Source organism: Phoca vitulina, unplaced genomic scaffold (assembly GCF_004348235.1).
Source record: "Phoca vitulina isolate PV1807 unplaced genomic scaffold, GSC_HSeal_1.0 scaffold73, whole genome shotgun sequence".
NCBI classification, from domain to species: domain Eukaryota; kingdom Metazoa; phylum Chordata; class Mammalia; order Carnivora; family Phocidae; genus Phoca; species Phoca vitulina.
This window is the reverse complement of record NW_022589776.1, coordinates 2,181,596-2,203,111: the sequence shown is the minus strand read 5'-3', so window position 1 is coordinate 2,203,111 and position 21,516 is coordinate 2,181,596. Positions and strand designations below refer to the sequence as shown.

The 21,516-nt window shown below is 38.0% G+C and overlaps 1 protein-coding gene across 2 annotated transcripts in view; it reads right to left on the bottom strand.

Annotated features, from left to right (window-relative positions):
- Positions 1 to 21,516, bottom strand: part of RABGAP1L (RAB GTPase activating protein 1 like) — a 782,624-nt gene that overhangs the window by 678,318 nt on the left and 82,790 nt on the right. For both annotated transcript variants that reach the window (XM_032393375.1, XM_032393374.1), the window contains exons 6-7: positions 14,093 to 14,250; positions 13,172 to 13,282 (exon numbers count right to left, since the gene is read on the bottom strand). In XM_032393375.1, coding sequence (XP_032249266.1) covers positions 13,172 to 13,282; positions 14,093 to 14,250 — 269 coding nt within the window. The remainder of the gene's footprint in view (positions 1 to 13,171; positions 13,283 to 14,092; positions 14,251 to 21,516) is intronic.

Genomic DNA, 21,516 nt, shown 5'->3' with positions numbered 1-21,516 from the left:
AAAGAAAGAAAGAAAGAAAGAAAGAAAGAAAGAAAGAAAGAAAGAAAAGGAAAGGAAATTCGGAAAGGAAGAAAGAAAACAAATGAGGGGCAGCTGGGTGGCTTAGTCAGTTGGGCATCTGGTTCTTGATTTCAGCTCAGGTCAGGTCATGATCCCGGGGTCATGAGATCCAGCCCCTCACTGGGCTCCAAGCTGGGCGTGGGGGTCTGCTTGGGATTCTCTCTCCCCCTCTCCCGCCCCATTCAAGCTCACTTATGCTCTCTCGCTCTCTCAAAAAATAAAACAAAACAAAACAAAATAAAATATTATGGAGACTTTGGGTCACCCCACTAATTTTTTCTCACTTCAGGATGGAGAAGAATGATGTCCCTTAAGAAAAATTATTAGTACATCTAAAGTTCTTGATTTCATAGATACACTAATTTCCATAAAAGAATAAAAGATGCAAATCAAACTAACATCTACGCAACCTGAAGTCAGTGACTTGAGCTTCTTTCTAAATAAAATAGTAACTTGCTAGAGTGAGGTAAAAATAAATGCTAGGTAAATCCAGCAAAAGACCTTCAGAATGGTCAAACATCAAATTAGATCAGCCCAAAAATAATAAACAGTAGAAGTTCTACCATTCCCCTACTCCAGTGATATTAAATCATATTAGAAAATTGTTCTGAGAGAAAAGAGCCCCAGGTGGTTTTTATTTTCAGTACTCCTTAGCTTGGAAATCTTTTCCTCAAGAAAATAACACCAGGAAAGGTACCTGTCAATCACTATTGCTAGCAAGTATGGTACCTAACACCTCAATTTCTCATTATATGGTTTTGCTGTAAGCCAGCAAGCACAAATTGAGAAGTGAAGCCGAATATACTATCAAAACAAGCACTCCACAAATGATCATTTACATTCTGTAATGACGTGTTATGTATTTTTTTAAAGTATATGTAATGGTTGTATTCCCCAAAATTAGGATCAAAGTGATTCATGGAAATCCTTTCTTTCTCACAGTGTGGCCCATGTTACTCAGTACAAACAGAGTTATACGCTTATGACAAACCTAATAATTGTACTCTGCTTGCTGTATCAATATTTCATTTTGATTCACAGAGCAAGCATCAGGCAGATCCCTGGGAACAAAGTGCTTTGACAGACATAAACACTGAAGCCAAAAATCTCTTCCCAACTAACCTTCCACAAGGCCTGAAACTACCATCATTAAAACACAACTTCTTGTTAGGGAATTTTACAGAGGTCCATTTGCTAAGTATATATTGTATTATTGTCCTGAATCATTTTATTACAAAATACTAGTCAGAAAATTCATACAGCAAAAACTGAAAAACTTCTCCGTCACTTCTCAAGTGTGAAGCCTAATGGGTGTGACATAACAGTACTATGTATTTTAAACATTACATAAAGCTTTAAAAATCCGTATCAATTCCGTAGTTTGCAAGAAATTTTTTTGCAATATTTCTAAATGTGATGATACCAAAAACCACAGAAATGTCAGCTGGTCAGGCACAGAGATGATTGCCATTTCTGCTCTGGAAACACCAGAAGAGCTTGACCTGATCGAATCCTCACACTTTCACATTTTAACTGGGGGCTCACAATAATTAGGTTTAGGTCTTGCTCTTCTCACACATCTCAGATGACAATCATCTTGCTTCCTCCCTTCAGCTGTTACTGTTGGTTTTCTCTTCTACAAATCAGTCAGCTTTCTTCCCAGGACATGGTGCCCCTGAGTTCGAAATCTCTGAGCTGTCATCTGGATACCCCAGCATCTATATTCTCACTTTAAAATTCTGCTCGAAATACGACAATACCCATTCATTTATTTCCTAACTGGCTTGATTAATTTTAAACTTAGTGGACAATCAGGATTAGTCGGATACAGTCTTTTTTTTTTCTTTTTTTTTTTTAATTTTATTATGTTATGTTAGTCACCATACAATACATCATTAGTTTTTGATGTAGTGATCCACGATCCATTGTTTTCGTATAACACCCAGTGCTCCATGCAGTACGTGCCCTCCTTAATACCCATCACCGGGCTAACCAATCCCCCCTCCCCCCTCCCCTCTAAAACCCTGTTTGTTTCTCATGTCCATAGTCTCTCATTGTTCATCTCTCCCTCCAATTCCCCCCCCCCCCATTTTTCCCTTCCTTCTCCTAATGTCCTCCATGTTATTCCTTATGTTCCACAAATAAGTGAAACCATATAATTGACTTTCTCTGCTTGACTTATTTCACTTAGCATAATCTCCTCCAGTCCCATCCATGTTGATGTAAAAGTTGGGTATTCATCCTTTCTGATGGCTGAGTAATATTCCATTGTATATATGGACCACATCTTCTTTATCCATTCATCTGTTGAAGGGCATCTCGGCTCTTTCCACAGTTTGGCTATTGCGGACATTGCTGCTATGAACATTGGGGTGCATATGGCCCTTCTTTTCACTACATCTGTGTCTTTGGGGTAAATACCCAGGAGTGCAATTGCTGGGTCATAGGGTAGCTCTATTTTTAATTTTTTGAGGAACCTCCACACTGTTTTCCAAAGTGGCTGTACCAACTTCCATTCCCACCAACAGTGTAAGAGGGTTCCCCTTTCTCCACATCCTTTCCAACATTTGTTGTTTCTTTCCCCATCCATTTTTGCCATTCTAACTGGTGTAAGGCGGTATCTCAGTGTGGTTTTGATTTGGATTTCCCTGATGGCTAATGATGATGAACATTTTTTCATGTGTCTGTTAGCCATTTGTATGTCTTCTTCAGAGAAGTGTCTGTTCATCTCTTCTGCCCACTTTTTGACTTGATTATTTGTTTTTTGGGTGTTGAGTTTGAGAAGTTCTTTATAGATTTTGGATACCAGCCCTTTATCTGTAGTGTCATTTGCAAGTATCTTCTCCCATTCTGTGGGTTGCCTCTTTGTTTTGTTGACTGTTTCCTTTGCTGTGCAGAAGCTTTTTATCTTGATGAAGTCCCAAAAGTTCATTTTTGCTTTTGTTTCACTAGCTTTTGGAGATGTATCTTGAAAGAAGTTGCTGTGGCCGATGTCAAAGAGGTTACTGCCTATGTTCTCCTCTAGGATTTGGATGGATTCCTGTCTCACATTGAGGTCTTTCATCCACTTTGAGTTTATCTTTGTGAATGGTGTGAGAGAATGGTCAAGTTTCTTTCTTCTTCATGTGGCTGTCCAATTTTCCCAGCACCATTTATTGAAGAGACTGTCTTTTTTCCATTGCATGTTTTTTCCTGCTTTGTCAAAGATTATTTGACCATAGAGTTGAGGGTCCATATCTGGGTTCTCTATTCTGTTCCATTGGTCTGTATGTCTGTTTTTGTGCCAGTACCATGCTGTCTTGGTGATCACTGCTTTGTAATATAGCTTGAAATCGGGCAACGTGATGCCCCCAGCTTTGTTTTTCTTTTTCAACATCTCCTTGGCGATTCGGGGTCTTTTCTGATTCCATACAAATTTTAGGATTGTTTGTTCCAGCACTTTGAAAAATGTCATTGGAATTTTGATCGGGATGGCAGTGAAGGTATAGATTGCTCTGGGTAGCATAGACATTTTAACAATGTTTATTCTTCTGATCCATGAGCATGGAATATTTTTCCATCTTTTTGTGTCTTCTTCAATTTCTTTCATGAGTGTTTTGTAGTTCCTAGAGTATAGATCCTTTACCTCTTTGGTTAGGTTTATTCCGAGGTTTTTGGCGCTATTGTAAATGGAATCGTTTCTTTAATTTCTCTTTCTACAGTTGCGTTGTTAGTGTATAAGAAAGCAACTGATTTCTGTGCATTGATTTTGTATCCTGCCACATCACTGAATTGCTGGATGAGTTCTAGTAATTTGGGGGTGGAATCTTTTGGGTTTTCCACATAGAGCATCATGTCGTCTGCAAAAAGAGAGAGTTTGACTTCTTCTTTGCCAATTTGAATACCTTTTATTTCTTTTTGTTGTCTGATTGCTGTTGCTAGGACTTCTAGTACTATGTTGAACAACAGTGGCGAGAGTGGGCACCCTTGATGTGTTCCTGATCTTAAGGGAAAGGCTCTCAGCTTTTCCCCATTGAGGATGATATTTGCTGTGGGTTTTTCATAGATGGATTTTATGAACTTGAGGAATGTTCCTTCTATCCCTAAACTCTGGAGAGTTTTAATCAGGAAAGGATGTTGTATTTTGTCAAATGCTTCTTCTGCATCAATTGAGAGGACCATATGGTTCTTCTCCCTCCTCTTATTAAGGTGTTCTATCACATTGATTGATTTGTGAATGTTGAACCACCCTTGCATCCCGGGGATAAATCCCACTTGGTCGTGGTGGATGATCCTTTTAATGTATTGTTGGAGCCTATTAGCTAGGATTTTGTTGAGGATTTTGGAATCCATATTCATCAGGGATATCGGTCTGAAATTCTCCTTTTTGATGGGGTCTTTGCCTGGTTTGGGGATTAAGGTAATGCTGGCCTCATAGAATGAGTTTGGAAGTTTTCCTTCTGTTTCTATTTTTTGAAACAGCTTCAGTAGAATAGGTATTATTTCTTCTTTGAATGTTTGGTAGAATTCCCCAGGGAATCCATCAGGCCCTGGACTCTTGTTTTTTGGGAGGTTTTTGATCACTGCTTCAATCTCATTACTGGTTATTGGCCTATTCAGGTTGTCAATTTCTTCCTGTTTCAGTCTTGGCAGCTTCTAGGTTTCCAGGAAGGCCTCCATTTCATCCAGATTGCTCAGTTTATTGGCATATAGTTGTTGATAATAATTTCTAATAATTGTTTCTATTTCCTTGGTGTTAGTCGTGATCTCTCCCCTTTCATTCATAATTTTATTAATTTGGGTCCTTTCTCTCTTCTTTTGGATAAGTCTGGCCAGTGGTTTATCAATCTTATTAATTCTTTCAAAGAACCAACTTCCAGTTTCATTGATCTGATCTACTGTGTTTCTGGTTTCTAATTCATTGATTTCTGCTCTAATTTTAATTATTTCTCTTCTAATGCGTGGCTTAGGCGTCGTTTGTTGATTTTTCTCTAGTTCTTTAAGGTGTAGAGTTAGTTGGTGAATTCGGGATTTTTCTATTTTTTTGAGTGAGGCTTGGGTGGCTATATATTTCCCCCTTAGGACCGCCTTTGCAGTATCCCATAGGTTTTGGACCAATGTGTTTTTGTTCTCATTGATTTCCATGAATTGTTTAAGTTCTTCTTTGATTTCTTGGTTGACCCAAACATTCTTGAGCAGAGTGGTCTTTAGCTTCCAAGTGTTTGAATTTCTGCCAAATTTTTTCTTGTGATTGAGTTCCAGTTTTAGAGCATTGTGGTCTGAGAATATGCAGGGAATAATCTCAATCTTTTGGTATCGGTTGAGACCGGATTTGTGACCCAGTATGTGGTCTATTCTGCAGAAAGTTCCATGTGCGCTCGAGAAGAATGAGTATTCTGTTGTTTTAGGGTGGAGTGTTCTGTAAATATCTATGAGGTCCATCTGGTCCAATGTATCATTCAAAGCTCTTGTTTCCTTGTTGATTTTCTGCTTAGATGATCTGTCCATTGCTGAGAGTGGAGTATTGAGGTCTCCTACAATTAACGTATTGTTATCAATATGACTCTTTATTTTGGTTAACAGTTGGCTTATGTAGATGGCTGCTCCCATGTTGGGGGCATAGATATTTACAATTGTTAGATCTTCTTGTTGGATAGACCCTTTAAGAATGATATAGTGTCCTTCTGTGTCTCTTATTACAGACTTTAGTTTAAAGTCTAATTTGTCTGATATAAGAATTGCTACCCCAGCTTTCTTTTGAGGTCCGCTGGCATGGAAGATAGATCTCCATCCCTTCACTTTCAGTCTGGATGTATCTTTAGGTTCAAAATGAGTCTCTTGTAGACAGCATATGGATGGGTCCTGTCTTTTTATCCAATCTGCAACCCTGTGCCGTTTTATGGGAGCGTTTAGGCCATTCACGTTGAGAGTGATTATTGAAAGATATGAATTAATTGTCATGTTGCCTGTGAAGACGTTTTTATAGATTGTCCCTGTAAATTTCTGTTGTAGATCACTCTTGGGGTCTTTCTTCTTTTATAGAACCCCCCTTAATATTTCTTGCAGGGCCAGCTTAGTGGTCACATATTCTTTCAACTTCTGCCGGTCATGGAAGCTCTGCATCTCTCCATCCATTCTAAATGAAAGCCTTGCCGGATAAAGTATTCTTGGCTGCATGTTCTTCTCATTTAGTACCCTGAATATGTCTTGCCAGGCCTTTCTGGCTTGCCAGATCTCTGTGGATAGGTCTGACGTTATTCTGATGTTCCTCCCTCTGTACGTAAGGAATCTCTTCCCCCTAACCGCCCTTAAGATGGTTTCCTTGGTTCTAAGACTTGCAAGTTTTACTATTACATGCCAGGGTGTTGACCTGTTTTCCTTGATCTTAGGAGGGGTCCTCTCTGCCTCTAGGACTCGAATGTTTGTTTCATTCCCCAGATTAGGGAAGTTCTCAGCTACGATTTGCTCAAATACATCTTCTAGCCCTCTCTCCTTCTCCACTCCCTCTGGGGTGGAGGGAGGTTATTCTGACATTGGAACGCCTCATGGTGTCACTTATTTCTCTGATTCTATTTTCATGGATTCTGAGTTGTTTTTCCCTGGCCTCCTCTTTTCCCTTTTTATCTATTATACTGTCTTCCAGATCGCTTATTCTCTCTTCTGTCTCAGTTACCCTAGCTGTTAGATTATCTAGATTGGATTGGATCTCATTGATAGCATTTTTAAGTTCTGCCAATTCACCTTTTATTTCTGCCCTTTAGAGACTCTATGTTGCCATTAATTGATTTCTCCATTCTAGCCATTGTCTTCACAATTGCTAGCCTGAATTCCATCTCCGACATCTTGGTTATATCTGCATCCATTTGTAAATCTGCAGCATAAGTCATAATCTCTGAGTCTTTTCTGTTTTGGGGGCTCCTCCTCCTAGTCATTCTGTTGATGGATGTTTGAGGGAATGTATAGAGTCCAAATTATTGACCAGAACCCAAGCAAGATGCACCTGTTTTCTTGGGACCTTAGGGTTGCTGGCCTCTTGTTTTCCCAGCCTGTCTTCTGGGGGAGGGGCCTGCCGCGCTGTTATTCAGGCAACCCTGTTTGGGCGGAGTTGCCCTGCGCCCCTGTGGCGGGGGATGGGCTCAGTGGGAATCAGTCTTTGGGGCTTTTGTTCTCTGGCGCCTTTCCCTGGTGGCTTTCTGCGTCTCTTCCGCGAGTCAGAGCAGAAGAGACCGTTTCCAACCCTCTGCCTCAGAGCAGAGAGACCTCAGTCTGTTCTTCAGTGGGCTCTCCAGGCCACACCGTCTCCGTTTCTGTCTGTGCTGCTATAAACTGCAGTGTCCTGGGTTGTGCACCCCTCCGCAGTGCTCGCAGTCCTGCCTCCAGGTCGGGGCACGTCTCTGCCCTTTGTGCTTCTAAAACCGCCAGCCGCTCCCAGTTCGCGCGCACCACTCCGCCGCTTGGGGTTTCCACCTCGGTCGGAGGTTGCAGTTCACAGGCGCGAGCCCGGCGCACTGGGTTTCCGTCTCGGAGGCTGCAGTTCGCCTACGCGTGACCGTCGCTCCAGGTTTCTGTCTGGGTGGCTGCAGTTTGCATGTGCGCGACCCCGCCGCTCTGGTTTTCCACCCCAGGGGCTGCCCTAAAGTCCTTTCCCAACGCTACCGGTCTGCGAGTCTGTGCCCCGTCCGCAGCGCGCGAGGCTGTTGCTTGCCAGCGGTGTAGGATCCCCATGTCCAGGCACCCTCCCGCTGCCGTTTATCCTCCGATATCTGCCCACGGAATCACGGCTCTCCGCTTCGTACCTCAAAACCAACTGCCTGCGATATTCTGTTTGTAGAGATCCAGATCTTCTTACAACTCAGGCTGGTTTTGTGGGTGCTCAGAGTGGTCTGGTAGATATCCAGCTCAATTCTGGGGACCAGTTGAAATAGGGTCTCCTACTCCTCCGCCATCTTTCCCCCCTCTCCTAGTCAGATACAGTCTTAAAGAGTATACACTCAGGAACCAGATGGCTTTGGTTTAAAGCCTGGCTCTACCAGTTTCTGGCCAACTGACCCAGGTTACTTAAGCTCCTTAGCCTATTTCATGATCTGCAAAAATGGGGTAAAAATTTTAAAGCCTTCCTCACATGTTGTTATGACAATTGTAGCATGACCATCACAGTAAGTGCTCAATAAATGTTGGCTGTTACTATTTTCTCTCTTCTGTCCAGTTCCTAAATAAAGCTCAGTGTAAAATCTAACATGGATCACTGACAAAAAAGAAAAAGATTATTAGAAATTTTCAAGATATGAAGGCAGTCTTCACATTCTCTAAACAAGGTAGGATTCTATCAGGTGCAGTGTTCTATTACTATTACAATGAGTTTGGACAATACCAACCCCAAATATAAAATTTTTATATACTTTTTATTCATTTTTTCAACAAGTTTTTAAAGAGGCAGTAGAGAGTAAGAACATGTATTCTGATACCAGATGGACTCAGTTCAAATATTAATTGTATGACCTGGGCAAGTTACTGAACCTCTCTGTGCCTCAGTTCCTTCAAGTGTTTCTTCAAGTGTACAATGAAGACAGTAGTACCTACACCTCTAGAACCGTGTCCAGCACAGAAGAAGTGCTACGTAAGGATTAAGTAGCTAACTACAAAGTTCTGTGCTGCTAGCATTGTGCTAGATACTGGAGATTCTGAGATAGGTATTTGCCTTCAAAGAAGTCAAAACAGAAAATCTCAGTATAATCTGTTAAATATCTATATACGAAGGAGGCTTGAACCCCTGAATACACGGAGAAATGGATTCTTTTAGAATAAAAATATTTTTTGAAAAAAGCCCAAACATTGAAAATTAGCATTGATGGGTACACTGCGGTTCAATATATTATTTTCTACTTTTTCATATGTTGGAAATTTTACATAATGAAAAGTTGTTTTTGAAAATGATAAGTCATTTTCTCTTTCCAACAAGATAAGCCAAAATTATGTAATTTGGGGTTTTTTTCACACCAATGTCTTTGCCAGCAGCAATGTTTAAGATGCAGAGGTGTTAAGAATTCTCTTGACATGACTGCCACCTAGTGGATTACCTTAAATTTCACCATTTACATTTTATAATTTAAACACCTTAAGTACCACGTATAATCTAATAAAAGGCAAGTTTCTTTTTCCAAAAAAGACAAATCCGAGTATTTACAAAATTTCCCATATCACAGGAAATTCTGTCTGTTATGCTGAACGAAGCATTGTTTGTGGAAGAACCCTCAGCCTGAAGCAATCTCATTCAATTTTAGTTTGGATATTTATAGAGGTTATCAGAAAAAACGTGTTAAAAAAAGCAGGGGGCAAAGAAACTTAGCATGGGTTTAGTAATTACTGCTGGATATATGAACACAGAGTTGTTAGTAACTACATCAAGATTAATTAAAATAAAAGCAATACAGTAAGTGGTTATATATACAATGAATTTTTTTTAAATAATCCTAATGCTATACAAATAGACACCTGTGGCTTAGGTAAAATTGCTAACAACAGCAATATACACCGGTCAAAAAAGTGCTTTATCTCAGATACTTAAGTAGATGTTGAGATAATGAGCTCTGGGAACATGCCTTAAAATTATTCAGAAAGTAGCATGAAAAAGATTATTGAGTCTGAATGAGGTTGGCTTCTGAATATGAGAGTGGGCAAAAAGCCCCATTTCTAAGTTATTATTTTGTGTAATATATTTAGAATGCATGTGTAAACGTTTAAGCTAATGAAGAAAACATTATAAGTAGGCATTCAACTATTTTACCCATATTCATCAAGGTTTCAGGTTGATCAAAGTTGGAGCCTCTCATTAGGAAAAGGATAGCACAAGCCTCTATAATAGAGATATAATATGCCATTAATCATAAAACTCCAAAATTTTTCAATCATTATTAAGAGTTAAATTACTCAACTCAACACCTAATACTTCTTTGCTTTCGTTACAACAGATGTATTAAATGGAAAACTGCCTTTCGTTATGCCAGAAAGGAAGTTCTGGGGGCATATCTTAAGGATGTAGGATGTGAAGGGACTCCCAATGGCAAATTCTGGACAGTTTGGACACCAAATAATTAAGTTCTGTAGTGAATTATATATATATATTTTTTTAAAGATTTTATTTATTTATTTGAGAGAGAGAATGAGAGACAGAGCACGAGAGGGAAGAGGGTCAGAGGGAGAAGCAGACCCCCCGCTGAGCAGGGAGCCCGATGTGGGACCCGATCCCGGGACTCGAGGATCATGACCTGAGCCGAAGGCAGTCGCTTAACCAACTGAGCCACCCAGGCGCCCTCTGTAGTGAATTATAAAGTATTGTAGTGGGGAGGAAAGAAATTCAGGAGTCTATATCAATAATAAATAGGTAAGTGGAAAAGAAGGGAGATCTTTGGCTTACATCGGAATGCCAAGGGCTGACTGCCAAATCTAGAGAAAGTACAGGAGAGGGAAAAATGTAATTTTGCATTCCTCACAGTAAAGATTGGATCAGACAAGAATAAGAATCATGAATGAATGCTAACTCAAGAAGAAAATTTTGATGAGAAGCAGGATATTTTCATGTATCTCCGCCACAGACTGCTTACTAGTTGCAAGGGAGAAAAAAAAAAAAAAAAAAGGAATTACAGGGAGAAATCAGACATTTTGACAATCAAATTTTGGCAATCAAGATGAACATCACCAGTGAGGGACAGATGGTTACCAGGCACCTCCAAATGTGATGCACTGTGAAGGGAACATCACCTATGCAGCAATAAATAACCTGGATCTAATCACACAGTAGTATCAGATAAACCCCAAATCAGCAACGCTACATTAAAAAGAGGGAAAATGGGTGTATTCTTCAAAAACATCCGTGTCATAAGAGACAGAGAAAGGCTGTAGAAATGTTTCCAGATTAAAGAAAGCCAAAGACCTATGGCAACTAAATGCAATATCTGACCCTAGTTTGAACCCTGAACTGGAGAAGGAAAGGATGCTACTGGGTTAACTGACAAAACTGGAGACAAATCGCAGGTTAGACAAAAAGTATTGTATGCTTGCTAAATTTAGAGAAGTTGCTACATATAATGTGCTTATATAAGAGATACCCCTATCCTTATTTTTAGGAAATACATATTTCCTAAGAAAGTATATAGGAATAAAAGGCCATGGTGTCTGTAACTTAAATCATTCAGAAAAATGATTATGTGGGTGTGTGTATGCAGGTAGGTAAGTAGGTAGGTAGTGAAAGACTGAGAGCTAGAAAAGGAGGAGATTGAGAAAGTGGGTGCAAAGCAAGTGGGGTAAAATGTTCCCAATAGGTTATTTGGAGTAGAGTACACAGGTGTTCTCTGTACCTTTTTTTTTTTTTAACCTCGTCTCTAAGTGTGAAGTTGCCTACTTCCAAATAAAAAGACTCAGACATCGCTATTACCTACTGCTAACAACAACAACAGAAATTCTCATCATCATTCCTTCAGGACTAAAATATTCAAAATCAACAATACCTTTAATCTTCAGCTATTTTTCATGAATTTTATGACTCACAATTATTTTTTATACCACTAAGAAAGGAAAAAAGATGACAACTATAATTATAAGACAGAATTCTATAGCAGCATTTTTTCCTGTTATCTGGATACTAGTAAAACCCAAGGGTGAGAACAAAGCAAATTCCTGACATTCTAAAGAACATTCTAAAGAGATATTTGGAGGCCAGTCACCCTCTCCTAGAATTAAAAGGGACAGAGGTGGCCATGATGCCATCAGCCAGCACCTCCACTGGCCCCCACCTTCATCCTAGTCTATAGAATTGGGGTCATAGTCTTACAGCAGTCTTTTTTTTTTTTTTTTTTTTTAAAGATTTTATTTATTTATTTGACAGAGAGACATAGCGAGAGCAGGAACACAAGCAGGGGGAGTGGGAGAGGGAGAAGCAGGCTTCCCGCAGAGCAGGGAGCCTGATGCGGGGCTCGATCCCAGGACCCTGGGATCATGACCTGAGCCGAAGGCAGACGCTTAACGACTGAGCCACCCAGGCGCCCGTTACAGCAGTCTTAATGAAGAGGCTTCTCTTTCTCATTTGACCATCACCAATTGCTCCCACTTCTTAAAGCTAAGTGAAAAGGCATTTGTTTTTATTTCTGGCTTTTTGCCACTATAAAAAGGACTGTAATAAACATCCTTAAAATTATGTCCTTACACAGTAGTACTTTTATTTTCAATAGGACAGAGTCCCTAGAATGGGACTGATGCATCCAATTATAGGTGGGTTTTTTGTTTTAATTTTATAGATGTTGCCAGATTGTTTTTTCAAAAAGGATGTACACACACTTTACCATTTTCCCATATCCCCACCAGCTCTACATGTTATTTCTGTCAATCTGTTATCTATCTTACTGCTACCTTAAATACATTTCCTTGTATTTGAATAGGGACATCTTTACATATGTATGTTTGTTGGCCATGTGAACAGCTTTCCTGTAATTTATTGATTCATATTCTTGTTTTCCTTTTCTGCAAACTGTTAAGAAATTCATGTATATTATAGATATTAACATTTCATCTGTCCTTTACAGTACAAATACTTTTTCCAGAAATATCATTTGTTATTCTTTGTTTATAGTACCTTTTGTCCTACAAGATTTTGTTTTTATATGATCAAATATTAGCATAAATACATAAATGCATACACATGTATGTGTGTGTATATATATGTGTGTGTGCTTATATATATAAAAGATATGTATCTATCTTTTTTTAAGCCCCTGAGATCCCGGTAACTAAATGTACTTTTTAATTATCAAAGATGATTGAGAATTTAAGGTATTTGTCCTACACATAAATAAGGACAGCAGGAAAAAGGGATGTAACTAAACAGGGTTGAAGCAGTTATTACTAGGAGGAAAAAAATTCACGTTTATTTCATCCATCAATTTAGATTTTCAATGAACCAGTTACATCTAACTTATTTAAGTGGACAGAGCATTGTGAGTCCCATTCTCATTTTTAAACAGAGAACCTGAAATATGGTGAAAAGCCACAGTGAGTAACACAGCTGAGATTCAGTAGTCTCTTGAAACACAACAGCAATGTCATACAAGTTTTTGGTAGCATTTAGTAACAAGCTGCTTACCTTTCAATAGCTAATTCTTTGTTAGAAAGTTGCTGCACTGTAATCACAACCTTCTTCTCTATTCCTTGTTTTAATTTGAAATAAAATTTGTCTCTATCCTTAGGCACAGGACTGAAATATGCAAAAAGAACAGAAATTATCAGTACAATAACACAATAAAATAATCTACTCCAAGGTTAGAATCTATTCTGAGGTTCAAACAAGACAAAACACTTAGTCAGGCCAGACTGACTATTCTTAAGAATTAATTAAGACAATAAATGTCTAAAATATAGTTTGTTTTATCTGAAAAGAAAAAATACCTTGAACAACTTATCTAAGACTCAATGTCTGTATCTATTTAAAAACAGACAAAATATCTACCTAATAATTATTGTTAGAATGAAAGGCACATAAATGATCATTAAAGAGCATAACGGTGCCCTATAAGATTACTTGTATAATCTTCTAAATATACAACAGAAGAAAATGGTTAATTAAATGATCAAACCACCCAACACACTATTGATACCATTGAAAATGATTTTGATTAAGAACATTTTAATGGAAAAATTCTTACATAATAAAGTCAAAAGAAAAAAAATTATGTATATACAAGTATATAAAAATATCCCTTAGAAATAAACAAAGGGAATAAATCAAATATTAAAAGTGGTTGTGACTGACAAAACTATACCTTTTTATTCTGCTTTTATTATTTTACATTTTTCTATAATATCATTATTCTTAAATACTGAGAAAATCATTTATATAAAATATCTGAAAGCATGAGAATAATGAAACATATTCATTCACCTGCCAAATATTTCTTTATCATGTTAAAGCTTTATCCCAACACTGCATAGCTTCTGGAAGCTTTATATTAGCCAATACTATATTTCAGGCACAATACCAATTTTTATTCTTCCCAAACAACCTCACCTGAAGTTTCCTTTTCCATCATCTTCTTTTACCTCCAAGGAGACACTGAAGGTAAACACGTCACTGTCAGGAGTAGGAATAACCGAGTCTTTAACATCAGACACTTGTCTGGAAGAACGTTTGAATGCTGTACAGAAACTATATAAAATTCTGCTTACCTAAAAGAATAAAAATGGAAATACCATTAGGCAAAGGTTTTAACCGCATTTTGATACCCCCCTCTCCTAATTCTTGAATCTATAACTTTCCATGGTCACAATTTACTTTAGCAGACATAATCTAAGCATACATTTATATAAGCTTATATTTATGTATTTATATATTTATGTTTATATATATTATACACAATATACATTTTATATACAGTTTGCTTCTTCCAACTCTAGTATTTAAACATGGTAATAAAGAGGTTTAATTGAAGTTCACTAAAGGAGCTGTATTTATTTATAGATGTTTCTAGGTCTCAGAATATACCATATTGCAATAAACGAATCCTAAGATAATCATCAGAATGGTGCTGGCTTCTAACTCTTCCCAATGAACACGCAAAACAAGGTGTTAACCTAAGTTCTCAATTTCTCTTTTCACTTCCTTCAGCTTCAGAAAGCTAGATAGTGAGGCACAGAATAAAGTAAATACTGGTTGTAGCAATAAGCTGACATGGTAATGTGATTTAAAGAGATTCAAGTGCTGTTACTCAATGTTGCTGTGGTGTAAATGCACTGCAGGATTCCCAGCTGAAATGATCTATTTATTAGTGCTATGCCACCCTGGTGACTACTAGAAGAATATATATATCAATGGCTTATACTCTTTCCCTAAAGCGGAAAAGGACTCTAGATCCCCCACTCTTTTAGAAGTTATTCTCTTCCTTGGCTCCAAAAGAAGCATCACACCATCTCAAAATTGTAAGCTTGAAGCACAAAAGAAATTCCAAATTTCTCAGGCCACCCATGGGTTGAACAATGAAACCAAGATGAAGTAAGAGTTTAACAAAGGTCATACATATTCTCACACTGGGAGATACAAGAGACTTCTCTAAATATGAACAAATCCTTCCCTTTAGATAAAGTGAATTCAAATTATTCGCTGAATTATGTGAGTTTCAGACTGTAATATTTTGTCATTTGCTTGAAATGACCACTTACAACAAAAGAATTTCTTAAAGCATGGGGTCTTTCATTTTTCTGTTTTTGTGATGTTCATATATTCTGCCTTTTCTCATATACAGCCTATCACATTCAAAAACAAGTGGTCCTCAAGCTTCCCATAGCCACACTTACATCTATTAATCAATGATTACCCTAAACTGCCTTTCCATTGCCAAATTAAGTTTAACTAACTGACTTACACACTTTTAACTGTGTAAGAATGCTGCCTGCCAGCCTGAAGTTCACATCCAGCAGTAGAAGCATATTTGTACCACAGTGCTTATAAAATTTTTAAAAATATTTTAATGTGGGGCGCCTGGGTGGCTCAGTCGTTAAGTGTCTGCCTTCGGCTCAGGTCATGATCCCGGGGTCCTGGGATCGAGCCCCGCATCGGGCTCCCTGCTCGGCGGGAAGCCTGCTTCTCCCTTTCCTACTCCCCCTGCTTGTGTTCCCTTTCTCGCTGTGTCTCTGTCAAATAAATAAAATCTTAAAAAATATATATATATTTTAATGTGTTACCCAATTATAATTTTATGTAAATGAGGAAAAACAACAAAAGCAACAAAGGACTGATAAAATCCTCACACCTCAAATCTTACACAATTAAGATGATGAATTCACACATTAATTTAATAAATATTTTTTGAGTGCCCTCTGTATAGTTAGTATTATTCTAGGTGCTAGGGATGTAAGCAGTGAACATGGTGCTTACATTCCAGCATATGTAAGCTTAATGTGCTTCGGGTAGGTAAGAAGGAATCATTAGGTAAGCCAAAAGCAGAACTATTTAGCCTCAAATGGATACTTACTTGATTTAGCTTCAATAATTTAACTGTTAGAGAAGAAAACAGAAGCAAAGAACACACTAGAAATAAGTCATTGAAGAGCATGACTCAAGGTAAAGTGTAAATAGGAAACTTAAACTACTTTTAGTTGAGCACTCCCCACTTCCTAACATCAAATAAAATGTAAAGTCTATTGTTTACTTTTTACACATTGCACTTGAGCATATTTTCAAGAGAACATTATGCATGAATACAGAGGAATACCTGTAGATAAGTACATTAGCAGAGTCAAACCCCAGCCATATTTATTCTTTCCTCTCCTCTCCCATATGTCCTTCTAACTATTTCATTTTCTTTAAGTCAGAGCTAGCAGCAAGCCTGCCACATCAGGCCACACCAAAAAAGTCAAGGAGTTTGGCAAATTCTAAAGTAGACAGCAAGGCTCAGCAATTTCTCTTTAAAAAGGTTTTTAAGTATATGAGGCTGAACCAGAGTAGTTAAGGATGATGGGGGAGGGGGGGAGGAATCAGAATACACTTTTCTTTTTTTGGAGGTAGGACACAACAGTACATTAACAGCAATCAAACTGCATTTAATCCTCACCGTGTCTTACAGTTGCTACTCCCAACAACAAGGAAAAAATCATTTGTGAATTTCTAGAGTCTGTGAATAGCTGGAATGGTGACCCAAGGTAGGATATCTTCAGGAACAAGGATTATCAATGTCTACAGTTACTGAAACAAATTGGGTAACCAATTACACCATGAAAAGAATATTAAAAACATACACCATGGTAAACATTTCTATACATGTCACACTATTAAACGCTCACGCACACACACACACAAATAATCTAGAATAGGCATATTCTTTGAAGAAGCTTTATTGACAAATAATACAGTACAATTTTCCCCAGAAGGCTATACCCATAGAAACTACTAATTAAACACAAAAGTATCTGTTGGGGTTGTTTATTATGACAGGAGGAGAGCACATGTAAATATGTGGAAAGGAGATACACCAAAACCTTAACTCTGGTGGAATTTTAAGTAACTTCTATTTTCTTCTTTATTTCAGTACTTTGCAAATTCTCAAGTATGTATTACACGTAAATACTCCAGAAAAATGCTATTAAACAAAAAGGTATTTACTTAAAATAAATGACATAGCTAATTTTTCCAAGAGAAAGCCTTTTCGTTAATATTGGTGAAAGATAACTGACTCTTTTAAAAATACGATGTATCAAGAAAATGTTCACCCAAGAAATAGATGTAGAAAAATCATTCTATAAAGCTCATCCTGAAAGATAATGTGTTAAATTTTTAGAAACAAATTATTCAAATATATTACTTACTGAAAGGAACTAAAATAAGAAGCATATCATACAAGAAACTTTTTTTAAGGTATATTTATTTGAGAGAGAGAGAAAGAGACCATGCGGGGGCGGGGGGGCAGAGGGAGAGAAACTCAAGCAGACTCCCTGCTGAGCGCAGAGCCCCACAGGAGGTTCCATCTCAGGACCCTGAGATCATGACCTAAGCCAAAATCAAGAGTCAGACACTTAACCAACTGAGCCACCCGGGCACCCCTCATACAAAAAACTTTTAAAAAATTATAAAAATAAATTTATTTATGGAAAACACTAGTAACATAACTTCAAAATTAATTTCCAAAATAAGGCGTTTTGCTAAAATGCCATCTCAATACATATGTTTAGAAATAATATTTTCCCATACAAGGAATAAGGTTTCTCTTACACAGTGACATTTCAGCAAACCCCCTTCCTTCCCCAAAAAAACAGTGCATTAAGAATGAAGATCTTCCCAATGATACCCTTGATATCTACCATGAAATACCTCTGAATGCCTTTAACACCAGATAATAACCATGCTTCTAAAATGTAACACTGAGAATTGCTAGTAATGCATAAGTATGTTAAAATATACAAACAACAAACATCAAATCTGTTTTGAGGAAACTAGTTACACTGACTTAATAAATTCTGAAAGGGAGTCAACTAAGCCTTTTAAAAATATCTTTACAAACAGTTTTGTACAATGTATCCATAAAGATGCAACAGGGTATATGTCTCCCTGGCTTTTTTCACTATGCTTTTGGATATTTTGTTTTGTCTGCAATTCTTCAGCAGAAACAGTACATCACTTTCCCTGAACAAAATCATCGGTATCAAGAAACCTCGGGTTGGATTCCCCGACTCTTGCCATAGGTAATCGAGATCCACTCCAGCAGAGCCCTACAGATGAACCTCCAGGGTCTATCAAGTCAAATGTATCCTAACCCTTCTGTGGGAACACCTAATCCTTATGCCAGGTCCCACAGAGCTATGACCTTCACTGGCATCCCCCAACACTACCAGTGCCTGCTGCTTGTGGGATTTTAGGGTGAAATAATAGCATGACAGTGACAGTGGGTCGTGGCAGCCACGCAGCTACTGCTGCTTGAGAAGTTGCGATGTCTTCTTGCTTTTAACAGACAAACTTCAGATCTCATCCGGGCACTCTGCAAACAATGGAAAACAAGTAAGTTAGTAACATTGCTGCACAGTACATATTTAGGCAATAAGAATGTCTGTTACCTGCTCCTGAACTATTTTTGCCAATTGTTTGTGCCCATCAAGAGGGACCCAGAAACTAAGGACTAAAGCTCTGCCTTCACCACAGAACAAGAAACCTAGGAACCAGATAATGAGACAACCAGTAAATGCATCTAAAGGCTTCAGATTAATTAAAATGGGTCATTATTTTTTGAGGGGAAAGAGGAAGATGGACATCCTCTGTATAAGGCATGGGTAAAACCCAAAGGTGGGTAGAATGTAAACTATATGAATGCTAAATGCCTTTATAAAACATAATGAAAAAAATCCATATTTGCTATTTATAATATTTAAGCAACAGGAAAGTTGTTACTGAAAATTATATGGGTATTCAGAGTCAGAGACTTCCATTTGAAACCCAGCTCTATTGTATATTCTCTTAGCCTTGAGATAAACAAAGGGTAACCATACAATTTATCAGCCAAACCAGAAACCTTCTGAGAATAAGATGGAGTGCTACTAATAATATACCTGGACAACAGACATAAACTAGAACTGCTCCAGGCAGACGAGATCACTAATCAAAATAAATACTATCTATATCATAGAGATTTTATGAATGTCAAGAAAATGCTTAGCACAGTGCCTGGCATAAGCTCTACATTTATACTGGTTATTTTTTTCATTTAGAAATATCTCTCATAATAAAGTTTAATGACAAATGTCATGTATTTCTCTTTCAAATAATGAATTTTGCCACCAATGCCCCATAATGGAACACTTCCAAAAATGTACTTTAAAAAAAATTAAATACATGGACATCACTTTCTCATAACCTTCAATATACCAAATATCCGCTCTAGAAATACAGTACTATTTAAGACCATATCCAAAATGGTCAGGCTGAGAATTCCCCCACAGCTTTGTCCACTGCTTACCCACTATTAAAGCTCTCAAAAATGACACAGTTCCCTCACCCATAAATAAGAGGATGCTATAATCAAAAGAGTTTCATACCGTCATAATTATGAAAAATGCTTGCAAGCCAGGTCTCCTTTCCATTTCCTTCTGCAGTAGTGTTTCTACCTCTCCAAGCAGGTTTTCCAAGTCTTCAAAGTTCATTTCCTTCGAAGTTCCTTCCTTCCTTCAAAGTTCATTGTTGTTAAGCGCCAATTACCCAGAAAGCACGCAGGTGTGTGAAATGCTGCCAACATGAAATGCCAGGACTCTACCCTCTGCTTCCTCACTTCTGTAGTGGAGTTGTAAGGATCAGAAATAGACCCCTTCATTCACAAACACACAGATACTCTTTCAACATATTTATATTCACTGCCTCCTAAGTGCCAGGCACACTTGTACTCATTCACTCTCCTATCACACCTTTGACCAGACAGTATATACATAAATATAGAAATGTTGGCATGAAACAGATTCAGATGTATTTTTTAAAAACAAAAAAAAACTAACTTGAACTTCTTACACAGACATGGGTTCTGGCTCATATGGCTACAATCTAAAGTATGTGTGTCTATGCATGTTCATTTTAGTATAAATAAAATTAGTCACCAGGGCATAAGAATTGACCTATCCCTCACGCTTAGTATCAAACACACAGAAATATACATTTCTCTGAGTTCCCATGTTGCGGCCAGAAATAAACTCTTAGAAGTCCTGTTAATACAATGATAAGTTTATGTTTCATGGTAAACAGAAAATAGAATAGCTGTTTTTAGCATTTCCTGCTGACAATTTATATTTCCAAAAGCAAACACACCTTAGCTTTGCCCATTCAAGCAAATTTATTAATGCCTTTAAAATGGTTGTAAGCACTGAAGTTCTAAAAGTACAACCTAGGGGCACCTGGGTGGCTCAGTCGGTTAAGTGTCTGCCTTCGGCTCAGGTCATGATCCCAGGGTCCTGGGATCGAGCCCCGCATCAGGCTCCCTGTTCGATGGGAAGCCTGCTTCTCCCTTTCCCACTCCCCCTGCTTGTGTTCCCTCTCTCGCTGTCTCTCTCTCTCTCTGTCAAATAAATAAATAAAATCTTTAAAAAAATAAATAAAAGTACAACCTAATTACACTTGAAACTAATATAATGCTGCATGTTAACTATACTGGAATTTTTTTTAAGTTTTTGTATTTATTTAAGTAATCTCTACACCAAACGAGGGGCTCAAACTCACAACCCTGAGATCAAGAGCTGTACATTCTACAGACTTAGCCAGCCAGGCACCCCAACTATACTGGAATTTTTTTTTTAAAGTGCAATCTATTTTTAATTTGGGGAGAATCCAACAAATACAGAAAAGAAGGCAATTTCTCCATGTATTTAACAACCACTTCTCCAGCCTCAGAATAAACCAGTTAGTAATTACTAAGAGGAACATAACTAGCATCTTCAAAAAACTACAAGTTGATACCCCTGCTATAGGTGAGATTTATATTTTTTCTAAAGATTTTATTTATTTATTTGACAGAGAGAGAGAGAGAGCATGCACGCACAAGCAGGGAGAGCAGGAGAGGGAGAAGCAGGCTCCCCGCTCAGCAGGGAGCCTGACCTGGGGCTCAATCTCAGGACCCTGGGATCGTGACCTGAGCTGAAGGTATACGCTTAACTGAATGAGCCACCCAGGCACCCCGAGATTTGTACTTTTAATTAGGCCAGTTCCATAGAGCAAAAGTCATCCTCTGAGGAATGAACATAACAAATAATCAGTGAAAACCACAGATTTCATGAAGCAATCTTAGTCCAATATCTACATGAAAGCAATATGCAACCATCAGTCCAGCAGAAAACATGTTTTGTTATAGATGCTTTTAAAAAAGTCACATAGACCAATCAACTTGGGAAAAATAACCAAAAGAGGCCCTTTCTAAGCTTGAGCAATTACTACCATGGTAGGGTAGGAGGAGAGCTCTTCAAGTAGGATTTTTC